Genomic DNA, 25,050 nt, shown 5'->3' on the forward strand with positions numbered 1-25,050 from the left:
GTAACAAATCCTTGGATGCAGAATCCTTTCTGGAAGGGGAAGTATTTCCTTAATCTATTCATTATCTATAATCAAGCCTGTCTGTAAGGTTGGGTACAGCTCTATCCCCTGCTTTAATGTAGCAAATGCTGGAAGAAGTTACCTGGAACAGCAGAATAATTTTACAGCTTTCAAGATTTAATGCGAATGCTTCAGTTTTTACCTTTATAAACAGGCTGTCAAGTCTGCTTATGCCAATCTGTTATAAAATAAACCCATTCGTATGAATTTCACAGTTCTCAGTCACTCAGGATATTTTAGAGCCAGTCTAATTAAAGCAGTGGCAGCAACCATGTAGCTGGTTGAAGCTCCATGAATCTTCAACAGTAGGTTTGGGGTGAGGGTGCACTGACTGAAGTTGTGTTCTCGTCCATTACAAATACAATTTTTTTGTTGTTACAGTGTGAATTTTATCGCTAAATTTTAATAAGATTGAGGTTAGTAAGATTGCCAATGGTTTGATACTACAGAGATGTTAAAAATCTGTGGTTGTGACTGTGAAATAGTCTGAAACTGTTGCTAGCAGAAGGTATCTATGCTACAAAGATTTGCTTTTAATTTTCTGAATTAGAAACTACTGGAAAGATGGAAGAGGACATAGCTAGGTTGTTTGTAATGGTTCTGAAACAGTTCCAATCTCCTTGTGTCGCTATTAAGAGACCTATACTTCCCACTCCCAATCTATTGAAATTATAGCTGGGTAGATTTTTCTTTTAATAATAGAAAATCTTAGCTCAGATTCACAGTTTTGTCTTATTAATCAGCTGTCATCTTGTACAGAAAGAACACATCACCTATGATAAGTAAAGATTGGATGGCGTTTTAAAAGTATTTATCATCTTTTCTGAGACTGTGGAAGCATACAATATGAATGTGTTTAATGGCCAGTAGCTTAGCATCACTTTAAGAACTTGTCTGTTCTTTAACATACACATTTCCTTCTGTTCATAGACTGGTTTACAGAGGAATAAACAAACAGAAGGGTAGTCATATCAGCAGTGGCTTTTAAAGGTACATCTGGGGATATCCTATAGATAATAGAACAAAATTTGAGTATAGTTCACTTTTAAATATACTGTGATAACACTGTCAGTCTATTCATAATCTGATGCCAGTGTTACTCTTAATATGATCTCCTTTATATGGCTGGAACATGCCAGATTTTCCAGAGGCTAGACTCTGTGTAGCTGCTGTGCTGCATGTTTCTTATAACATGCGTAATGGAAGTCAGATATTTTTAAGAAAAGGCTAATTGTTATAATCAGTTGCTCTATGTTTGAATGTCTCTGCCAATTTATAAACATTTATGGCAGACTTAATTTTAGCATGTTAATTTCAACCAACCAAATGTTCTCCTTTTTAATTGGAGGTTTTTATTTTTAAACCACCACCAACAACAAAAAAATCACTTTTAAAAATTCCCAGATTATGAGTCCTGAGTTAGCCTTCTTTTGGGCATACATTTATGCAAGTACCTGATGTTGGCAAGTGCATAACATTATCGGAAAATGGAGAAGGAAACTATGTGTGGTGTTCAGTGCATTTTGGGAAGAGTAACATTTAAGATGACACAAACTTGTCTTTTATTACTACTGTGTTCAGACATTCCAGAAGGGCTTGAAGTGTGAACCTGAAGTCTTGGATGTAATGGAAGGTAAAGTGCTGCCTTCTTGTGTTACTGTATGTATATGCTGAGGTAGCTGTTGTCACATGGGTCTTTTGAAGGGGGACCTAGCAGAGTTTAGTGGGTGTCGTCAGGCAATGACACCAATGAGCTGTGTAGCAGTCAGGGCCCTTTTTGAAAATGGAGATTATAAGGACTTTGTGAGACAAAAGATTCAGAAACGCAGTATGAAATGTAGCATATTGTTTTCATTGCATAGGGTGTTTTTCTTGTGTGTACCTGGATCAGCCTTGGAGATTCTCATTTCACTCCAGCTCTTTTCATATTGCATAGTAAAGACTGGCCTATTTGATTTGCTGCCTTGATCCCACTCCCCAGGTTTACTTTTAGGTGTTGTTTCAGACAAGATGAAAACTCAACTTTTAAAGATTGTATAGTCATTGCCTGCTAGGGAGGTTGGTTTCCTAAGAGGAAAGTCCAGGCCCAGGTTTGAGCAGATGACATGACAAACATGTCTTTCTGTATGAGGAGTCCCTTCCTGTGCCCTACACGTGTGCTTTTCTGTTTGTAACACAATGTCCATGGACATGGTTTCACCATAGCAGAATGCGGTAAAAGTCTTCTAGTTTCATCCATTCTTTTCATGCCAAAACCAGCCAAATGTAACTTGGGTATCCATGTCATATTGAACTTGTCTGGGACTGGGCTGTAGGAACAACTTGTAGCTGCTGTGAAATTTTTTAGCAGAGCAGCAGACTGCTGCCCTTGAAGGTGAAGAAAGACAAACCTTTTAAAGGGCTGAAGTGGTCATAGATTTTTAGATTTCTGCTTACTGTACTTACTGTTTCACATTTTGAGTTTCCTATGTAGCCTCTCAAAATGAACTAATATATATGCATTGAAATTTAGCATGTGTACGGTTTTCTAGAAATAAGTTAAGATCAACCTGTAGATTCCCAGCTTCTGTCATTTGTGACTGGTTGATGCAGGGATGAAAAGGAGCTGGGTGAACTGCTGGCTGGATAAGGCTTGATATGGTTTGAGGATAATGATAAAATTACTTTTCTAGTCTGTTGAAGACCATGTACCCTAGTGACACCATGTCTGGATTTTTTTGATCTTGTAATTCGTTGGGCTTAGTGGCTATTTCTATATGCATAAAATACACTAAAGCATAGGAACTCATCACTTTTTGGGGAAGGATTTAGAGGTCTGTTTTCCCAGTCATTCATAGACACTTCTTCTGGTGATACTGCCTTTGTAAAGGGCTGTGGCTATGTGCTATATGTAGAATTAAATCTGTGAGCAACTTGCAAAAGTTAATCAGTGTTCAATGTGATCAGTTTAGCGGCTTTGCTGCCATGTTTCAAATACCATGGTGAGTTTTTCAGTTAACTTCTAGGAGCACTTCAGTGTCATCTTTTTGCCTTTTTTTGGGGGGGTGGGGGGGTGGGGTGAGGGGAGAAGCGGCATGGGGAATAGTTTGTACTTCTTGTTCTTGATCTCCTGCTGTGATTAACTTCATGCTTCATGGAAGCAATGAAACAAAGCGGTTAGAGCATAACAAGATACCTGTATGAATGTTGTCCTTCCACTGTGTTTGAAGGACACTGAGCTCAGTGTTCCCAGGCTCTCTCCTACGGAGTCACAAATGTTTAAATTCTGTTAGTGTTGCTTATAAGAGTGAATTGTTGCTTTCTGTTACTTTCTTCTGTCTAGGTGTTGGAATGCATTTATGATGCACTTCATTTGTGTAAGAAAACATGCACTTTAATCATTATTTATGGTAGTGTGCACTTGACAAAGTTTATACTGTAATGTTAATATCTATATTAACTGATGTGCTACAGATGTAGCTTCAGTGTGATTGCAGTCTTTCAAGCCAGTTCCTTGAGATACATAAATAATTCTGAATTTGGGATGTGTGTTAAAATATCTGTGAATTCAAGAGGGACTATCATTAAAAGTTTTAAAATTTGGATAATAGGGATAAAACAATAGTTTGAGCCATGCACTGTTTGCGAATCCTCCTTCCTATGGTGCTGGGCAAGTTGTTTCTAGTTTTCCATCGGCTTGTTTACAAAGTAGTTTCTCATATGATGGGAGCACTCTGAAGTACAATTGCAATAGTTAAGACATTTTAACTCCTTTGAAAGGTTTTAATTATTCAAAATCTTCTGAATTTTCTAAAGTGAATTTGTTACTTTGTTCTCGTGGTTTAAACCCAGCCAGACAGCTCATTCACTCACTCCCCTCCTTTTTTCCCTCCCCCTACTCCCAGAGGGACAGAGAGGAGAATCAAAAAGAATGCAACTCCCACAGGTTGAGATAAGAACAGTTTAGTAACTAAGGTATAACACAAATTACTACTGCTACCACCAATAATAATAATGATAAAGGAAATAACAAGGGAAGAGAATACATCATCTCACCACCAGCCGACCGATAACTTGACCCCCAGCCTAACCAAGCACCGGCTGATACCTCCTCCAACCCTGCAGACTCCCAACCCTTCCAGGTCACTCTCAGTTACATCCTGGGCATGACGTACTGTGGTATGGAATACATGGAATACTTCTTTGGTCAGTTTGTGTCAGGTGTCCTGTCTCTGCTTCCTCCTGGCTTCCCCTCCTCTCTGTCAGAGCATGAGGCTCACAAAGTCCTTGGCCAGACCAAAACATCATTGTTATCAGCTCTGTTCCCAGGCTGAAAGTCAAAACACAGCACTGTACCAGCTACCAAGAAGGATAAAAATGACTGCTACTGCTGAACCCAGGACATTTGTTCTTTTCAAAGCATTTGGAAAATGGAAGCTGAAAGCGTTATCCAGAACAAGAAATAATCATATTTTTTTGTTTTCTGCATTGATTACTGCAGTTGGACATAAGCCAGCTGAGTTAAATTTTTTGGGGGGCTAGAGGACAGAAATTTCCTTTGCACAGTAGAAATTAAAATGTTAACATTAACCTGAAGTATTGCACAATGGAATATTTATTGGTGAGGGAGAAAAGATTCATTTCAAAGACCAAGTTACAGCCTTACACTGGTATGTTTTTTTTTATAACAGAAGGATGTTCTCAGCTACTGCTGGTAGGCATGAGGAGCCTTCCATTTGGATGCTGGCTATGGCAATCTAAATTAGAGAATCAGGTAGTTTTCAGGGTGGGGATATCTCATATCAGCACTTTAATTTTTTTGTAAGAAGTAAGTCCCTCTTAAAATAGCATTAATTATAATGCTTCTGGAACTGGAAACAATGTTGATTTTAATCTTTACCCCTAGTTTTGGATAAGTGAACTGGAAGTGTGGGGAAACCTGGTGGTGGTGTGACATGGTACTTGTTTTATCAGGCAGATTCTTCTGCATGATTTTGAAAAGGTTTAATAAAGTTTGTGAAGTCACAGCCTCTTAAGGAATAGTGTTCCCTTTCAATTCTGTTTTGCTGTGTTTTTCATCTCAGATTCAGTGAGCACATTGCCACCGTTAGCTTGGGCTGACTGTTTAATAGAACCTGCTTGATTACCCTGGCAGTGTTCAAGGCCAGGTTGGACAGAGCTTTGGGCAGCATGGTCTAGTGTGAGGTGTCCCTGCCCATGGCAGGGGGGTTGGAACTAGCTGATCTTAAGGTCCTTTCCAACCCTAACTATTCTATGATTCTGTGATTAAACCTTGGTCTGTGCCTCTTGCTCCATGCCCTCAGGCAAACCCCCAACAACAGGACCTTCAAGTTAGTTGGCCTGCTCCAAAGACAGTATTTCTGTGGACCAGATGAAAGTGATTATGGATACAAACCTTGATTCTCCTTGGATATCCCTAGCATTGTCTTTCTTTTGCCTCATACCCGAGCTGTGTAGTTTGTTGTTGTTTGGGTTTGGTTTTTAAACATGATCATGCTTGCTCTGCTCTCTAGTGAAAAATGTACTGCTATAGGATCTGTCAGAAAAGGCTTCTATGAGAACTTTCCTGCTGGGTATATAATCTGTACAAGTTCTTGAAATGTGTTCAGAGTTTACTGGAGTTTTTCTGTATATTTGACATGAAGTAGAAATACTTTCCCCTGCCTCAAGTGTTTCACAAGAGCATAGGTCTTCAGGGAGTTAAATAGTATACTTACCTATCACACACACCATTTGATGTTATTTATTGAATTTTTACAAGTGTAAGTAGAGTGCCTATTTCTTCTTTTCTCCTTTGGCAATTTAATACAATTCAGGTTACTCAATAAAATGGTGTATTTCATCAGATTCCATTGGCATTGAAATTTTAAATGTATTTTTTCTTTCTTTCTCAAATTATCTTGAGATTACTGTTAAGTAGGAAATATTTGTAGTTAAAATACCACTTGGTGAAAATCTTCTGGAAAGTACTTTAAACAGCTATTATATTTGCATAGTAAGAACAGTTAACTTTGGAAAAGTACTCATATAGACTTGCATTTCTGCCAAAGCAAGTAAATGGTATTTATGTATTTAAAGGAGGCTATGTTTATGATTCCAAAGCTGTTAGGGGAAAAAAAAAAAATAAAATTTGAGAGATCTAGAATATGGCAACTTTGGAGTTCTTTATCTTTGATACTCATTTACTTCAGGTATTTCGTTATCCCCATTTTCACTCATTGTTCATAAACCCCAGTGTCCTAGAAGTATCTTGTGTGCAGCTCTAAGATTGTCTTCCCTCCTCCCCCTTCCGTGCTGTTATACCTTAAGTCGCTGGATTGTTTTTTTTTTTTTTTTAAGCATCTTTCATAATTTCTTGTTTGTATCTTAAAATCCTGTGTAGAGTGGCTGGCTGTTAAGTGATGACAGACTTGCAGTGACAGGGGTGTTAAGCAGTACTTTTGAAAGCAGTGTGTGCCAAATGGCATGCTCAGCCTCTGAAGTGACCTTTAGTGTGTGAAAGTCTGAGTAAAGTGGAGGGCTGAGTAACTGAATGCAATGCTTGCATCTGTAGAACTAGTTCAAGGGTAGCTGTATTAGTGGGGTGGTGTGCTGGGTTAAGTAGGCATGCTAAAAGAAAGGGTATACTACAGTGCTGTAGTGACTACCTTGTTGGGGGATTCAAGATGGTATGTGCGGGATTGCGTTGTACCGTGTTGTTTTAAGCATGACTGCAGTTTAAAATCCATGACCAATTTTAAATGTCCAGAGTTGGTTTTGGTTCTGCAGACAGTGTAATTTTGTCTTCACAGTCTCAGTAAGCGATCCAAGTTATGGAGTTAATACTTTGCAGTTTACAGGCTTCTGCATAGACAGATAGCAGAACAGTGTATGAGAGAAGATGGGCATTTATTATTTATTCCTTAACATTTGAAATGATTAATAAAATAAAACCAGTTTCTATGAGATAAGGTATGAACTGCTTTCCTGAAAAGTTACCTGCGTTTTGGTTCTGCATCCATATCTTGAGCCAAGTTCTTTTAAATGACTAATTCATGAAAATACAGGGCAGCCCAGTGGGGAGCAAAGAAGGAATCCAAATCACTGTATCAGTAGATTCTTGTGAATCCTTCTGCTTGGGAAGCTGACACGTATGCTTCTGAATTTACTCGTGAAAGTGTACTTGTTGAACTACTCTGGTAAGGTGTTAATGCAGTATTTGGCCTCATTTTAGTGATGGTAACTTCTTTGGCTTTCTTTTGCCTTTGAAAAGTTTTGGGTGGTAGCCCCCTCTGCCTCAGTACAGATTCAGGAGTTATATGCTTAAAATACTGCAGTATGAAACTGCTTCATTCTAATTAGCATAGAGGAATAAGCCCCAGAACTTGGATTTCATAGTTGGAACAGCTGCTGAGTGACTCCTAGTTCTTCAGAGGTGGGTTTACTTTTTGCAAAAGTTGCAGTGCACTAAGTTTTCATGTGTAGTCAGGATACTTCTGGAAGTTTTCTTGTTTTTTTTTTTTTTGCTTCAAAATACATAGTGCAAAATCAGAGCCAAGCATGATGTTAACTATAGGTATGCTTTGTGGGTTTAGTTGCTACTGAAAATTATTGGGAATAATGATCACCTGTAGTCACTAAAACATGTGGACAACTATAATTTCTGGTTGATCTCATCCTCTCCCCACATTCCTCCATTCAGCCACTTCACATCCAGTGAATTTCAGAGTTTTGGGGGTCTGGAAGAGGGTGGGAAAAGAGACTGGTGTTGCGCAGGATGCAGGCTTAAAGTTAAAACCTGTCGTGGCTGAAAGGAATTCAAGGTAACTTTTCAATGTAGCAAACCAAAATGGCTTGGGACTAGTAGAAGGGGAAACTGAAGTCTACCAGAAATGCCATATGGAATTTGGATGGGGGCTTGTGGTTTGTTTGCTTGTAATTGGCGAGTGCATCAGCGCTGTGGGTATTGGTGCTTAACATCTATTGATGACAGGTGAATCCTGCAAAACTGTGCTGTAAGCAGTAAGCTGGTTACATTGTATTGCAAGGGCTTCAAGATACTGCTTAATTTTCATATTCTGTTGGTCTTTTCTCTAAATCACTTCAAACTGTGATTATTTAATAGGGTAGTAGTAGTGTTCATGTTGAACATTATCATGCTCTCCAGCTTTGTACTTCAGAGCACACAGTTTCATATGCCTTGAAGGGGTCTGTCAGTAGCCAGTGCTTATATAGTAAGTATAGTTCATTTAAAAGAATAGTATCTCAGAAGTAAACGTGGATTGACAGTGGCTTGCAAAAGTAAGAACCTTGTGGTTCCTGGGTATTTCTAGGAGATTCTTCCAGGCATAGGATACTACTGCATGGCTTTTTCATGGTAGTAGACAGTATCCTGGAATTTCAGGAATTTGTAGACATATTTGTAGTTATCTGTATGCTTTCAGAAAGAAATGGCTGTAGGTTAACGAAGTTTCTTTATGTTTGTTTGGAATTTCTGAAGTGTGTGTTAAAAGGAAACTTGCTTTTAATTATATGTAATTTATGTGTAAAAACAAATTGGCTTTTTAGCTTTTTTTTTAGCTTTTTTTTTTCCAGACCAAATTGAAATAAATCATTAAACTTTTATTGATTATTGTCATATGTCGGAGCTAAAAATTTTTATTTTTTTATTTTTTTACAGAAAAGATGAAAAGGAGTATGCACTGAAACAAATTGAAGGTACAGGAATATCCATGTCGGCCTGTAGAGAGATTGCAGTAAGTGTACATAAATGAAAGTTACTGACATTATTATTCAACAAGTATTTTATTTTCTCTGAGTTAAGTAATATAAAGGTTATCTAAATGTTTTCCTAAAGTATGCAAGCATGAAAGTTATTCAAACATGACCTTTTCTTAAAATGCTTTCTCCAAATAATAGTGGTTTGTTTTTTGGTTTTGTTTCTTTTACTGGAAAGATCTAGGTAATACACCTCTTCCTGGTATAATTTTGTTTTATCTGCTTTTATGTGTTGAGAGGAGTATACGCGTGAGTCTTTTAACTAAGACTTATTTTTAAGAAGGGATGTTTTTAAAATAACTTGTGGGAAAAAGTTCTGAAAGATTACAACTATCATTGCAAGTCTTCTTGCTAATAATGTATTCTGTTTCAGACTAATGGTAGCTTACTCTTCTTTAGTACCTGAGAACAGTTTGTTCTCCTCATTCCTTGCTTGTTTTGTTAAGTAAGGAGAAATTTCATAGCAAGATAAAAACCAGTTTTGATTGTATTTTTATTACATGTGTCTTAGGTGAAAAAATGGATTCAGAAATTATATGCTTTTGAGCACATATATAGGCATGAATGCCTATAATTCCTTCTAAGTATATGAAGCAAATAATTTGATCTTTAAATATTTATTTTATAACTGAAAATTGTGCATTACTATCAGTGCTGGAAGGTGAGTACAATTTTGTAACGCAAAAATTTCTTGCATTGCAAAAGTGCACTTGCTTGATGAAGTATTTACCTTGTTTTAATGCTGTCACTATGCTGAGGGCCGTTGAAATGTATGTTAAGGTTGTGCCTTAAGCCTTTTATAATCCAGTAGTGTTGCATTTAAATAGAGCATTCAGGTGTGCGGTGAGGCATTAGAAACTCATGATGTTCACAAACTGAATAAACCACTGTACTGTTGTGTTTAGTGCCCATGGTAATTCTGTGTGAAGAGACTTAGCAGATAAAACTACTATCCTTTTTAAGTGCTTGTCACTGTAAGGTCAAGGTCACTTGTGGATTTGAGAGTTGCCTGCATTGCTGCCAGTCACTTTGCACAAGAATCTGTGACCTTTTTGCTAATATTTCTGACTTTGGAAGAAATAAGTAATCCTCTTAACATCAATACTAGATTATATTCTCGTTACTATAAAGTTGGTTTTGACAACATTGAGATTTTTGTTTCTTGGTTTCTTTGATTCTTGTCCTTTGTTTTAAATTGTACTACTATGGAGATGATGTGTGGAATAGTCTGAAGGAGACGTTCCTGTTGTCATAATAGCACTGTGGTATGTGGTATGGAGCTGGTTCTGTCATACCTGGACACAGCATTGTGAGGAAGTAGTGTGTGTCAAATTATTTTTTTTTCTTTGGATGATACATCACCACTTCAGTCTTGATTAAAAAAAAAAAACAAACCACCAACAAACAACACTTTTTTTTTTTCCTTGTTTCTTTTGATTGCTGGAGCTTTGTGCAAAGTTCAGGACAGCCTGGGAAATTTCACAACTCCTGTGTAAATTGCTTGAGTCTTCTGAATGGTTCTTCCTGTAATTCTTCCTTGAATGATACTTTACTCTTCTTCAGGCTTTATTGTAATACTCAATAACCTCAGATAATGTAGCAAACCACTGTTTACCTCAGTTGAATTTCATGTTGGTCAAATATTAAAAAGGTGAAAGAGGTAAAGGTGAATTAGTTGAAAAAGGAATCTGAACTTTGTCATACAGAGGTAAGCAGAATTAGGTGCATTTCCCATAAAGAAAAGCAGACTTCTAATTAGTGCATTAATAATTAATCTTGTATTTAAAGGTTTAGATAGGTAATAAAGAGGGTAATGTTTAGTGATTACATAATTAGCCTGGAAAGAGGCCAGGTTAAAATGCCATGACCAGTTCTTCTGACATTGAAGCCTCCATCCTACAGCCCTCACTCTCCAAACACCAAAAACCAAACCCCAAACCACACCCATGTTCTATAGAAGCTGAGAAAATGAAATGAAAGAAGCACTAATATATGTGGGTTTGTGTGTGTTCAGAATATTTTAATAATTCTGTAACCTGAAGATACTTGACAAATAACATACCGCTGAACTAAAAGGAATTCAATTTTGCAGTCCAAGATAATTTTGTGTGTAGTATTGCCTTGATGCTCAGAATAAGGTCTTCAGACTAACTTTCCCTAAGAGAAAAGGCAGAGGACTCCTCTCTTTTGGTGTTACAGATCAAGTTGGTCTCTGTGCTTAGGATTTTGAAAAACTTTCTTTTATCACTACTAATATGACCTTTTCCTGGAAAGAGGCTTATGTCAGTGAAAACATCATATTGGCTTCTCAGGCAAGTGTTGATTACTTTCAATTGTGGGGTGATACCTGCTGAAAGAACCCATATTTCAGCCAATTCTGTTTTATTGAATATGAAAGAACTGCAGAGGATTCTTAGATATTAAGGAATTGGAGGGGAGGAGAAACTAATTTCTTCCTGAAAACTCAAGTTTATTTTGAAGATAACTGAAATTTCAACTATTTCTGTGTTCTTGCTACATGGCAGATTATTGCTTGACTTAAGCAACAGTGGTTTTGAAGAGTAGTGTTATAGAATATGAATGAGAGTTATGAAATACAGAGTTTGCATTTTTACATGATTATTTTGTTAACAAATATGACACCTCTTTCAGCTCAAGACTTACTTATATTAGCTTATTGTGGAATAAGTGATGGTTCCAAATTATTGCTTGAACAACAGGGTGGGATTTCTGATTCTTTTTGTAAAGTGAGGAAAAAATATTTTGTGAATTCTTAAAGCAATTTGTAGACAGGCTCTAGGAATTTGGTACTACAGTTTGCAGTGTAGATGGTGGAAGAGAAATAAAATAAATTTTTAGCCGTTAAGACCTTAAGAAAACTCTGTTCCTTTCCATTCAGAGGTGCGACATCAGAGCATATTCATTGCGAGGTAGTTTAAAGGTACATTGGAAGTACTATGCAACAAAAGAGCATGTGATTGTGCTGCTGGGTGTTAGGATGAGGAACTAGATTTCTTGATGCAGAGTGAACTTTTCTGTATCCTTTGATGTAGAATAAGGAAACTGAAGAGTTGAACATAATTGAATGTGAAGGTAGACAAGGATAATAAACTGGATTTAGAAATAATCCAGTGCATGTTTTGTGTAAGTTTTTTCTTCATTATGTTGAAAAAATAACAAATACTTTATGGGGGAAGGTAAGACTTTTGTTCAGTTCTGCTGCCTTTGTGTTTTATTCTTTGCTCCTCAACCTTACTAGGGTAGGCTTCTTGGAAGAGTGAGTGGAGCCAGAAAAGACCTGAGGGGTATTATTTGTTAGGGCTGTTTTCTTCTATGGAGTATCTTGGCCATCATCTCTATGGACCAATAGCTATAACTTTAAAAGTTTGTGAACAGCTAATAGTAATGGAATTTTGTATTTGTTTATCAAAATCACCAGAGTAATAGAGCTTTATCTGAGGTTTCTTGTCCCAGAGGCTTTATTTCCTGTGAGAGGATTATGCTGGTTACTTCAAGTATTTTGCTTTCTACAGTGAAGAGACTATCAAGTTCTGATTGTGGATTTTTGGAAAAACTGAGTCAGAGAAAGAAAAATATAGGTCTTTTCTTAATCAGTGCTATTCACTGGCTGCTTTTAAAGTACTTGGGTATGTAGCCTGTCTCTGAGCGTGGAAGAACTTCAGTGCAGTTGTTTCTAATGGTACAAGAAAAGAGCAGTCTCATCGTGTTAATAAAAGGAGAGCACAAAAAAGCAGTGAAATGTTTTTGCTTGAATTTTTTTTTTTTTTTAAATTTAGAAATTTAATGGCTGATTTGGACAGTGGATTTTAGGTCTATCCTGCTGGACTGCACGCTGTTTGCAGCTGTCTCCATTGGAATTTATGTTAGTGGCTAAGTCACGTTCAGAACTTGTGATTATCTGTTGCTTTTCACATAAGGAACTGCAGAAAACAAAGACTGAATGGTAGTAGAGATTAATCTGTAAATTCTTAGAAGAATTGCAATCTCTAACAACTTGAGGAGCTACAGTATGATTATTGTTATCGGCTTATTTAGCTGAGATGGTGTAGTTTAGGATATTAAATGAAGGGAGCATGTCAAAAAGCAGGATCACAAACCTGGACTTCAGGAAAGCAAACTTCAAGATATCTGCTTGGAAGAATCCTATGAGATTCAACCCTGGAGAAAGGAGGGATCCAGGAGAGCTTGTTGGTATTCAAGGATCACCATGTCCAAAACCAAGTTCCACCCCAACAAACAGGAAAGCAAGCAAGGGCAGGAGGAGACCTGCATGGTTGAACAAAAAGCTCCTTTTTGAACTATGACATAAAAAGGAATCATACATGAGTTGGAATCAGGGATCGGTAACACAAGGGGAATATAGAGTTACTGTTTGATCCTGCAAGAATAGGAGTTAAGAAAGCCAAGGCTGGCCTAGAGTTATCTGTCAAGGGACCTGCAGGGCAGCAAGAAAGGATTTTAGAAATACATAAACAGCAAAAGGAAGACTAAAGAAAATGTGAGCCTGCTGCTGAATGGGAAAAGCTCAAGGTACTCAATAACTTTTTGCTTCAGCCTTTACCAATAAGACTAGCCTTCAGGAATCTCATGCTCCTGAGACCAGAGGACAAGCCAAGCAAGGAAGATGTACCTTTGGTGGAGGAGGACCAGGTTAGGGAGCACTCAAACTAGGCATACATGAGTCTGTGGCACCTGATGGTTTGCACCCGCAAATGCTGAGGAAGCTACTTGGATGTCATTATGAGACCACTCTCAATTATCTTTGGAAGATTGTGGTGACTGGAAGAGGTTCCTGAGGAATGGAAGACAGCCAATATCATTTCTGTTTCCAAGAAAGATTAGGGGAACTGCAGGTTGGTCAGCCATACCTCAGTTAATGGGAAGATGATGAAGAAAATCCTCCTGGAAACACATGGAGGACAAGAAGGTGATTTGGAGTAGTCAGCATTGATTTACAAAGGGGAAATCATCCTTGACCAACCTAATAGTCTTCTGTGATGAGATGAACTGCTTGGTGAATAAGAAGAATGCTGCAGATGCTGTATATCTTTATTTTAGCAAGGCTTTTGATGTTGTCTCCTGTAACATTTTCATAGACAAGCTAGCAAAGTACAGGTTGGGTAAGTGGAAAATAAGGTGGACTGAAAACTGGCTGAACAGCTGGGCCAAGAGGATTGTGATCAGTGGTGCTGAGTCCAGTTGGAGACAAGTCACTGGTAATGTAACCCAGAAGCTGATAGTGGGGATGATACAAAACTGTGAGATATAGCTGATACACCAGATGGTTGTGCTGCTGTTCAGAGGGACTTCAACAAGATGCAGAAATGGGCATTAAGCAGAGCATTGCCAGCAGGTCAAGGAAGGTGATCCTTCCCCTCTAATTTGGTACTGGTGAGGACATACCTGGAGTGCTGGGTCTAGCCGTGGGCTCCCCAGTACGAGGGAGGCATACAGCAACTGGAGTGAGCCCAGTGCAGAGCCATAAAAATGACAAAGCAACTGGAACATCTGGCATAAGAGGAGAAGCTGAGAGAGCTGGGGGTTGTTTAGCCTGGAAAAGAGAAGGCTTGGGAAATCTTACCAGTGTGTGTAAATTATGTGAGGGAATGAAAAAGCAGGAACCAGACTCTTCTCTGTGGTGCCAGGGACGGGACAGAAGGCAATGAGCATGCATTGAAATGCCCAAAATTCCGTCTGAATACTGAGACACTCCTGTACTGTGAGAGTGGCTGAGCAGTGGAACAGGTTAACCAGAGAGGGTGCAAAGTCTCTATCTGAGGAGATGCTCAGAGCTCATCTGGGCAAATTTGTGAGCAGCTTGCTCTACTTGGCCGTGCTTGAGCACAGAGGTTGGGCTCAATCTCAGGAGGTCCCTTGAAACTAAAGATTCTGTAAAACAATCTTCTAGTATTTCTGTCCATTTACAGAAATAGTCATATCTTTCAGGTGTATGTCTAGTAAGCAGATAAATGTTTTATACTAATAAAATAGTATTATATACTGTTTGACAGTGAAATACAATGAAGAAACATTGGTTTGCAAAGTTTCAATAAAAGCTGCAAGTCCCTCTTTTATCCTGAGGCTCCTGACTGGTTGCTGAAGTTGGGTATCTTATGCAGAGTTGTTGGAAAATTTCTGAAGGGTCTGATCTTTATTTCCAAATTATTTTTTGGGGGTCTTTCTGTCACCAAAATAGAATCATAGAATCATAGAGTAATTAGGGTTGGAAAGGACCTTAAGATCATCTAGCTCCAACCCCCCCTGCCATGGGCAGGGACACCTCACACTAAACCATATCACCCAAGGCTTTGTCCAGCCTGGTCTTGAACACTGCCAGGGATGGAGCATTCACAACCTTCCTGGGCAACCTATTCCAGTGCCTCGCCACCTTGACAGGAAAGAATTTCTTCCTTATATCCAATCTAAACTTCCCCTGTTTAAGTTTTAACCCATTACCCCTTGTCCTATCACTACAGTCGCTAATGAAGATTCCATCCCCAGCATCCCTATAGGCCCCCTTCAGATACTGGAAGGCTGCTATGAGGTCTCCACGCAGCCTTCTCTTCTCCAGGCTGAACAGCCCCAACTTTCTCAGCCTGTCTTCATACGGGAGGTGCTCCAGTCCCCTGATCCTCCTTGTGGCCCTCCTCTGGACTTGTTCCAACAGTTCCATGTCCTTTTAATGTTGAGGACACCAGAACTGCACACAATACTCCAGGTGAGGTCTCATGAGAGCAGAGTAGAGGGGCAGGATCACCTCCTTCAACCTGCTGGTCACGCTCCTTTTGATGCAGCCCAGGATACGGTTGGCTTTCTGGGCTGCAAGCGCACACTGAACCTGGCTCATGTTTATTTTCTCATCAACCAACACCCCCAAGTCCTTCTCGCAGGGCTGCTCTGAATCTCTTCTCTGACCAACCTGTAGCTGTACCTTGGATTGCTCCAACCCAGGTGTAGGGCCTTGCACTTGGCATGGTTAAATTTCATGAGGTTGGCATCAGCCCACCTCACAAGTGTGTCAAGGTCCCTCTGGATGGCATTCCTTCCCTCCAGCGTATCAACCGAACCACACAGCTTGGTGTCATTGGTGAACTTGCTGAGGGCGCACTCAATCCCACTGTCCATCAGTCTAGTACTTATAACACTTCCCTGATACAGGTTGCCCATATATTGAAAAAATTCAGTGGCAAATGAAAAATAAGTTGTTTTCCTCTGAAAACCAGTGGTTTTAGTATATTCTGGCTGTTCTGTTATGGAGACAGTTCCATGGAAGTATATTGAATAAAATAGTAAAATGTCCTGGAAACCAGTGAAGTATTTGTAACAGTGACTTGTACTTCAGTGAGTACAGTCTTTCTCTGAAATTCTTAATCTGGAAGAGGGTAGTTTGTCTTATTATAAGATCATTTTGCCCCCCTAAAGCACAGCCTGCTTTAGGTTTTGTATGAACTAGTGGCTTGAGTTAGGTCCTAGGAGGCTCTTCTGTCAACTGCTGATCTTTTCCAGCTTTTCTCTTCATCCCTAACACAGAGACCTTCCCCTCTTCCAAGGATAAATTACCAGCTCTAGCCACTTTCTCTGTTAATAGAGATCTTAATTCTAAACTTCATTGGATTTTTCCTATGTCAGGATTTTTTTATAGCTCAGTAGCATTTTTTTTTTTTTTTCCTGTGGGGAAAAATAATTAGACTAGGCTGTTACAGATGGTTTAAATGGGAGAAGTGGAGCCAGAAACCAGCAGCATTTCTCTGCTAGCCTTGCTTAAGTGTACCCTGAATTGCTGCAGTTTTGCCCTGCATGAATGTTAGGTCTGGGATGTGTAACCATTTTAGTTGCCACATCCTGTGCGTGTATGTGCTGGTTGTTAGTGAAGCTGCTAGAGGTTGCTCTTTCTGGGAGACCTTGAAATGTTGCCCGTGCACTGTGGGACACTAGTGGGAACATTAGTTAGCCTTTGTGTTCATGCTTGCATTTATGGCTACAGGCTTTAATAATTCAGACTATAACATTGAGTTACTGAAAGCTCATTCAAACAATTTAGAGTGCACAAATTACTCTCAGGCCTTTTTCCCGTTGATACAATGTATGTTGAAAAGTGCTAGAAGGTACAAGTATTTTGGCATTCTCAGTTTCTGATGATAGGCAAGGTTTCAGAAACCTTACAGGTTAAATGATGGGTTTTTGTAACTTTTTTGTGTGTGTATGACTCTCTTGAGCAAGGCTCATGCTCACTATATTTATATTCTTATCTGCCTCCCTGCTGTCCATGGCCTTCCTTCACGAGTAGGCAACTTTTCTGGGGCTGTGTATCCCTCCTCTTGACTTTGGGGGTCTGTGATGTTGTGGTGCTGAAGCTGAGCCAGCGAGGTCCAGCTAGACTTACTGTGTCTCAAAGCACTTTGTGCCTTTTCTATGTGCTACTCAGCAGTGCTGCTGCCAGCATGGCACAGGGACACTCAAGGGGACACATCATGCCTTGCTGGTAGAGCTGGTAAAGCTTATTCGCTTTTACCTCTGTCAGGTGCTGCATGTCATTTACAAGCTGCTCTCAGCTGCCTGGTTTGAAACCGCTTAGTCAAATGAACTGAATGTGAAGTTACTTAATTTGAGACTGTGGACTAGGCTGGCCTTATAACTTGTTTGACGTGTCTTTGCATCTCTTAGGAATACAGAAAAGATCAGCTGTACAGGAATAATGACAACTTTTCAGTATTATTAAGACTGAAGATTTGTAACGCCATAGGCATTACAAGTATAGTTGTATAAAATTTTGTAATAGGTATAAGTCTTCTTCTTTGGCTGTATTGACTTTTTATTTAACCTTGCTATCACAGCAGCTTGCAGTGTTTCCTGTTACGTAGAAAAATAGGTTTCCAACCTTCGTCCCTGGCTTTGTTTAAGGTGAAGTTAGGTGAAACAAGGCTTTAAAATGTCTGTGTCCCTGAGTACATTTGCTGCAGGAGATTCCTTTTGAATGTGAGAACTTCTTTTCCCTTGCCAAGATAACATAAATGTGTAGAATATTTGGCAGTATAAAATCTCCCCATAAATTCTCTAGTAGCGAAATAGAAAAGGTTGTTAGCTTTGTTTGTGGAAACTTTGAAACTCCACTCCCTCATTCAATAGCTGGAGGTAGTATACATTTAAAAAAAAAAGGCTTTTTATTCAAGAATTAAGGCATGTGTTGGCTAGACGTGTCTGTGGATTGTGATTTCATAAGTATGAATCAGCTGGAAGGAAGGTTTTGGTTCAGCTACATGACAACTCATGTTTTGCATGCCATAAGAAGAATAGGAGCTCTTTGCGATACATTGCCTAATCTTGTATAATCTGTCTAATTTGAATGCTTTTTATATGAGAGAGTACTTACATTTCTGCTTTGGTTATTCTTCAGAAGGGTTCTGTGGATGTTTTTTTTTTTTTATTTTACTGTATCTGAAAGAACAATTAATTAAATAAAATACACAGGTAGTAAATCTGTGGAATAAAGAGATTTTTGTTTTAATCAATTAAATCTACTTTATTCTTACTGGCCCCACAAATGCACTGTGATGCTTATGAAAAGAAGTTTCACATCTTGAAGTGTTTGTTTTTTGTTTGTTGTTTTTTTTTTTGTCACATAATTGTAATGAAAGTAGAACATCATGTGAGGCAGCTATCAACTCCATTGTTTAACTACAGCCACCTTTTCAAGCAATTTAACAACAATAAAGAGCATACAGAGGAGAAAGGGAAAGAGAAGTACTGCTTTTAGCACACCATTGCTTTCTAAATACAAAATTCAATATTTTTTTTTTCATACAGAGGTTACTTTCTTATTCTTGAAGTTGTGTCTGTTCAAAGCAGGAGAACAATTTCAAGACATCTATGGCAAGTATTAAAAAAGCAAACAAACACAAGAATAAAAAGAAAGCTTTTACCCCATTGTAACACTGAGCAGAAGAAGCTTCTCTACAAATTTGGTGTTTGACATCAGTTAGATGTAATCTGAATTCCCAGTCCAGCTGGATAGGGAAAATGGCATTCAGTGCTGTTAAGGCTCAGTTGTTTTCACTTTGAATTTGCTGTTCACTTCAGATCCTGAATGTTCCCAGAACACCCAAATGCAAAACCAGCTGACAGTGCCGTCAACAGAAATGAACAAAAAAGTGAAACGAAGCCTCTTCAGGTTAAGCTCTAGGCAGCAATGCATTGAAAGGAAATAGATACTTTATAAATTAGAAAAAGAACAACAGAGCTGCGGGTGATGCAGGAAAGACAATTTAAAAATACTTATTTGCCAAACTTAAATACTCCCTGCAAAATTGCATGTGTGTGTACACACATGAACGTATATGTTTTAATGCTTCAGTTGGAATGTTATAAATGTTGGGTTCTCTTCTGAATTTGTGTCATAAACCTTTCTTTGGCTCTTCTGTATCTCATTGTCTCTTTCTCATTATATTTTTTCCTTATGTTCCTCCATTTGTACTTAACCTGTAGTTCGGTAAAATTAGTTTATACATGTTTTCAGTTTATTCTGTGGGGAGTTTTAAAATCGTGTGAATGGTATATTGACTTCACATAGAATCATAGAATAGATAGGGTTGGAAAGGACCTTAAGATCATCTAGTTCCACCCCCCCTGCCGTGGTCAGGGACACCTCACACTAAACCATGCCAACCTGGCCTTGAACACTACCAGGGATGGAGCATTCACAACCTCCCTGGGCAACCCATTCCAGTGCCTCACCACCCTGACAGGAAAGAACTTCCTCCTTATATCCAATCTAAACTTCCCCTGTTTAAGTTTTAACCCATTACCCCTTGTCCTATCACTACAGTCACTAATGAAGATTCCATCCCCAGCATCCCTATAGTCCCCCTTCAGATACTGGAAGGCTGCTATGAGGTCTCCACGCAGCCTTCTCTTCTCCAGGCTGAACAGCCCCAACTTTCTCAGCCTGTCTTCATACGGGAGGTGCTCCAGTCCCCTGATCATCCTCGTGGCCCTCCTCTGGACTTGTTCCAACAGTTCCATGTCCTTTTTATGTTGAGGACACCAGAACTGCACACAATACTCCAGGTGAGGTCTCACAAGAGCAGAGTAGAGGGGCAGGATCACCTCCTTCAACCTGCTGGTCACACTCCTTTTGATGCAGCCCAGGATACAGTTGGCTTTCTGGGCTGCAAGCGCACACTGAACCCGGCTCGTGTTTATTTTCTCATCAGTCAACACCTCCAAGTCCTTCTCCACAGGGCTGCTCTGAATCTCTTCTCTGACCAACCTGTAGCTGTGCCTGGGATTGCTCCGACCCAGGTGCCGGACCTTACCTTTGGCATGGTTAAATTTCATGAGGTTGGCATCAGCCCACCTCACAAGTGTGTCAAGGTCCCTCTGGATGGCATTCCTTCCCTCCAGGGTATCAACCGAACCACACAGCTTGGTGTCATTGGCAAACTTGCTGAGTGCGCACTCAATCCCACTGTCCATGTCAGCGACAAAGATGTTGAACAAGACCGGTCCCAACACCAATCCCTGAGGGACACCACTCGTTACTGGTCTCCAGCCGGACATTGAGCCATTGACCACAACTCTGTGTGTGGCCATCCAGCCAGTTCTTTATCCACCGAGTGGTCCATCCATCAAATTGATGTCTCTCCAATTTAGGGACAAGGATGTCGTGTGGGACAGTGTCGAACGCTTTGCACAAGTCCAGGTAGATGACATCAACTGCTCTACCTCTGTCCATCAGTTCTGTAGCCCCACCGTAGAAGGCCACCAATTTGGTCAGGCAGGATTTCCCCTTAGTGAAGCCATGCTGGCTGTCACCAACCACCTTGTTGTTTTTCATGTGCCTTAGCATGCCTTTCAGGAGAATCTGCTCCAAGATTTTGCCAGGCACAGAGGTGAGACTGACTGGTCTGTAATTCCCCGGGTCATCCATTTTCCCCTTCTTGAAAATGGGGGTTATATTTCCCTTTTTCCAGTCATCGGGAGCTTCACCTGACTGCCATGATTTCTCAAATATGATGGACAGTTGCTTAGCAGCTTCATTTGCCAGCTCCTTCAGGACCCATGGTTGGATTTCATCAGAACCCATGGACTTGTGCACATTCAGATTTTTAAGATGGTCTTGAACCAGTTCCTCTCCTACAGTGGGTGCAAGGTCTTCATGCTCACAGTCCCTGCATCTGCCTTCCAAGACTTGGGTGGTTTGTTCATAGCCTTTGCCAGTGAAGACCGAGGCAAAGAAGTCATTGAGAACCTCAGCCTTCTCCAAATCCTGTGTAGCCAGTTCTCCTGAGAGCTTCCTGAGGGGGCGAACGTTGTCCCTAGTCTGTCTTTTATTTGCTATGTACCTGTAGAATCCCTTCCTGTTATCCTTAACATCCCTAGCCCACAGAACTCTAGAATGTGCCTTTATCAAATTTAACATTACATGTGACTGGTTTTGATGCCTCAGACTGAGAGGTTGTGGCGTGGGTTTTCAGATTTTTGGATTATTTTTAAATTGGGGCCTCTCTCTTCAGATACTTTACTACATTCCTTGCTTCATTCAGCAACAGGCTCACATTTTCTTACTTCAGCTTTCATAACTAGCATAGCAGAAGCTCTTCCTGATGGCCTCAGTATTCCTTGCAAGTGTCAATTCAAGGTGAACTTTGGCTTTCCTGACTCTATAGTTGCTATAGCCAAAGCTGCCTTTGGTGGGCACATCTCCAAACAGTTCTTCATTGTTTGAGAACAGCTGTGTGCTGCCATTGGTGGTACATCCAGTATGTATTCTCTGTAAGTTGCCTCTGTTCTCCTCCAAAAATCCCCTGAGTTGCTTATGCCCTGCTGTGTTGTCTTTCCAGTGGATGTCAGGGAGGTTAAGGTTTCTCATAAGAACCAGGGTTTGTGATTCAGAGACTTTGAGTTGCAGAAAGACTTCACCCCATTCCTTATCCTCAGGAGGTGGTTTTGTAATGTATTCCCAACACAATGTCATCCTTACTGTTGTCTCTGTTAATCCTGATCCACAAGCTGACTGAGGCTACTCTGCACCCATTGAGTCTTTGAGGCAGAAATAAAATGTTATTAGTAATACCTAAACGAGATACAGAACAGGGATGGCTGGATTGAAAACAGAACATTAGTGGAAAAATCTTTAGGGCTTGACCAAATGTTAATAAAAAAAGTTACTTTTTTCAATACATCATTTGGCATTGGTTTCTGTCCTGTGTATGGCTAAGTTGATAGTGGTTTTAGTCTACAGTCATATTTTACTCTGCAAGTTTTTGTGTGTAAGTTGTAGTCAGATTTGTTATTGAAGGCAAAATGTTATGTTACCTTCTACTGAAACTATTATATCTTCATTGAGTTTTGTTATAAGTTTCAGTGTGCTGTTGGTTTTCTTGTGAACCTCTGTCTATTTCTGTGGTAAGCTGAAAAATATCTCCGATAAGTAAAGCTTCCACTGTATCATACTGAGTTTTCTCTTGTCTTTATGATGACTTTATATATTATTGCATGGGGATTTTGAGACTCGGGGAGGGCCTCCTGTTGTCATTAGTTCCCATTCCTGTAGTTAACAGTACAGTGGTGACTAAATGGATAGCCTGGATGTCTTTAAGCTTGTGATACATTTTCCACAGGCTTACAGTGTGAGATTTTTAATATGTAAAGTTTGCTTAGTTTGCACTTTGATAAGAAAGGTGTGAGAATCATGGTTTTGTTCTTTGCTCCACTTGTCCATCAGGCTGGCAAAATCCTCCTTTCCTGTAGAAAGAGCATCATGGTCATCCTTCCTATCTCATTAACAGTGTCAGTGTGCTTCCTGCCTGTTGCCTGTGTGCAGTGTATCTACTAAATTGTGGGTATATGTATATGCTCAGTATACTTGACTTTGATTTTTTCATATGCTGCCACCCAAGGATACTGATGTTAAGGTAGTCCTGACAGGCCATACAGTTGGAAAAAGTAATTTTTTTTTTTTCTTTTAATATGGGAACAGCATATTGAAAGAAGCTATCAGTAGAATAATACCGATTATAAGCAGTTATGAAATACGACATCTGCTGCCAGTTCTTGAAGACATTTGAGGAAGCCTCTGCCTTTTCTTTCACTGCTAATGAATTTATCCCACCCCATGGCCCCTGCAGAGTTTGTTTCTCAACTTTCATTGTCTTTCCATATTTTCACTTACTGCTCTAGTTTCTTTTTTACCTCAGTTGCCTTCTGTACTATTTTCCTTGCTTTCTTCTCCCTTTATCTCCAGATGCCTTTAATATTTACAAGCAATACAGTTGCCCACTAGCTCTGTCTTGGATCTATTTTGGCTTGACTTCTCTAAGCTTCTACTCTGGAAGTTTCTTATTACTGTGATTAATGTTCTATCTCTGACCAAACTCCAAGGTTTGTTCAGTATCCCCATCTGCCTTATTTCTGCACTTCAGACCAATAACTGTTCTTTCTTTTTTGACTTATTTTTGTTATGTATTAGTGATTTTGTTCTTGCCTAGGTTTTATCTAGTCTATTTTATTTTTCTGAATATTAGTGATCCTTGCAGCTTTATATTCTAAGTATTTTATACTTGAGGCCTAAAAATATTTTACAGCTACTAAATTGTCTTTCGTACCGTTCCACATCAGAAATTTACTGAACTTGCTCGAAGATTTGTAGTCTAAGGAATTCTACTGTGATTTTAAGTTTTAATCTTTTTCAGCTATCTCCATTGTTCAGATTTTCAGTTTGAGGCCAGATAGATTATTTCAGTTTTCCTTCTTCTGGGCATCTCAAACACAGACCATTTTCAAGCTTGTAGTTTCTTTCTTCAGTACTTTTATAGAGAGCTCATGGCCTTTTTTTCAGCACAGATGGGCCTGAGAAGTGAATCCATATTCCTATCCCACTGGGATTATTTTAAATGTTGTCTTTCTCCTATGAAACCCTGCTGATAAGGTGCTTCTTTGGAAGCCTTCCTTTAAAGCCATTTCTGTCTTATCAAATTAAGTTGCTTTGAATTCCCTCTAAAAATGCAAAATCTGCAAAACAAACAAAACCCCACACTTATCTTCTGTGGCCAAATTTAATATACTCCTGGTTACTCTAGTTAATGCTCAAAATGCCATCTATCTGCTTATCACATGTTCATGTAATTATTTCTGTGTTGTTCTGCATACTAGTGGAAATATAACTTGTCAGAGCATTCTCATAAAAGACCAGTCATGTTTGCATTAGTAAAGTCCTTAAGTGTTTATTTCTCTTGTGTGGTCTGTGGTGAACTGCTTGCTTGCATTTTCGTTTAATAGCCTTTCTCCTTTACTTGCTTGGCATTTTCTGGTGCTGTTGAGTTGTTCTGATTGACACACCCAGGGCATGATTGCTATTGCATGTGCAAAACTAAATATGTAAAAGCTTTAGAGGTTTTCTTACAGAAGTTTCTCCCACAGCTACAGCATATGCATTTGAGGATAGACAGTGCTGCTCCTCATCTCCCAGCTGAGAAGAAGGTGAAGGAGGAGGGAAAGTTAGTTCAGGGTACTGTCAGAAGAAAGATGAAGTGAGATGAAATTAGGGTGATAGTTGAGTGGTGGTGGTTGTTTCACAGCTTGTTCTGCCCCAGTGAGCTCTTTTCCTTTCTGAGTGATTAATCTTTAGGTTTCATGCACCATGTGAGCTTCCATGTTCATTGGTCCTCCATCACATGCACATAGGAAAAAAAATCTATCCCTTTAACTAAAGCATGCAGAGGAATTTGTCAGCTGGTGCACTTCATTGTTGTTCATATTTCATCAATATTCATAAATTTGTGGTGAGTTTCCTGAGGCAACAAAGGTTAATTAGCTGCTGCTGTCCTTAATTTGGCTGGAGGGCACTAGTGAGTGTCAGTATGGGATAAATCCCAGTACCATTTAAATATCTACAATAATCCAGCAGCATGGCACTGGGGGTGACTGTTTCTATACCACATTCAAGGGGACTGAGCTGATATTTCTAGATTTCATAAGACTTGCTCTCAGAGTACTCATAAGCTGCAGCATTTTCAGCTTGACAACTTGGCAGTCATGGTGGTAGAAACTGGCTGGATACAAAGCCTTAGAGTGATTGTTGCTTGGCCAAGGGACGATAACACAGCTGTTATGTTTAATTCATGTGAAAGTGGGCCTGAGTTTATGTGATCTGATAAATGTGGGCTTAATGTTAAAAAGTCACAGCATTTGGTTGCATTAATGGCGATAAGGGAG

The 25,050-nt window shown here is 39.4% G+C and overlaps 1 protein-coding gene across 2 annotated transcripts in view; it reads left to right on the forward strand.

Annotated features, from left to right (window-relative positions):
• CDK19 (cyclin dependent kinase 19) overlaps positions 1 to 25,050 on the forward strand; it is a 131,838-nt gene that overhangs the window by 12,490 nt on the left and 94,298 nt on the right. Inside the window, exons 1-2 of one of the 2 annotated variants that reach the window (XM_062632512.1) lie at positions 8,394 to 8,416; positions 8,720 to 8,795. In XM_062632512.1, coding sequence (XP_062488496.1) covers positions 8,772 to 8,795 — 24 coding nt within the window. In that variant the 5' untranslated portion in view covers positions 8,394 to 8,416; positions 8,720 to 8,771. Of the gene's footprint in view, positions 1 to 8,393; positions 8,417 to 8,719; positions 8,796 to 25,050 lie in introns of those variants that run through there. The other variant, XM_062632511.1, reaches the window with a different exon arrangement.

Source organism: Pezoporus occidentalis, unplaced genomic scaffold (genome assembly GCF_034315485.1).
Source record: "Pezoporus occidentalis ecotype Australia unplaced genomic scaffold, CSIRO_AGI_Poc_V1 ctg39, whole genome shotgun sequence".
NCBI classification, from domain to species: domain Eukaryota; kingdom Metazoa; phylum Chordata; class Aves; order Psittaciformes; family Psittacidae; genus Pezoporus; species Pezoporus occidentalis.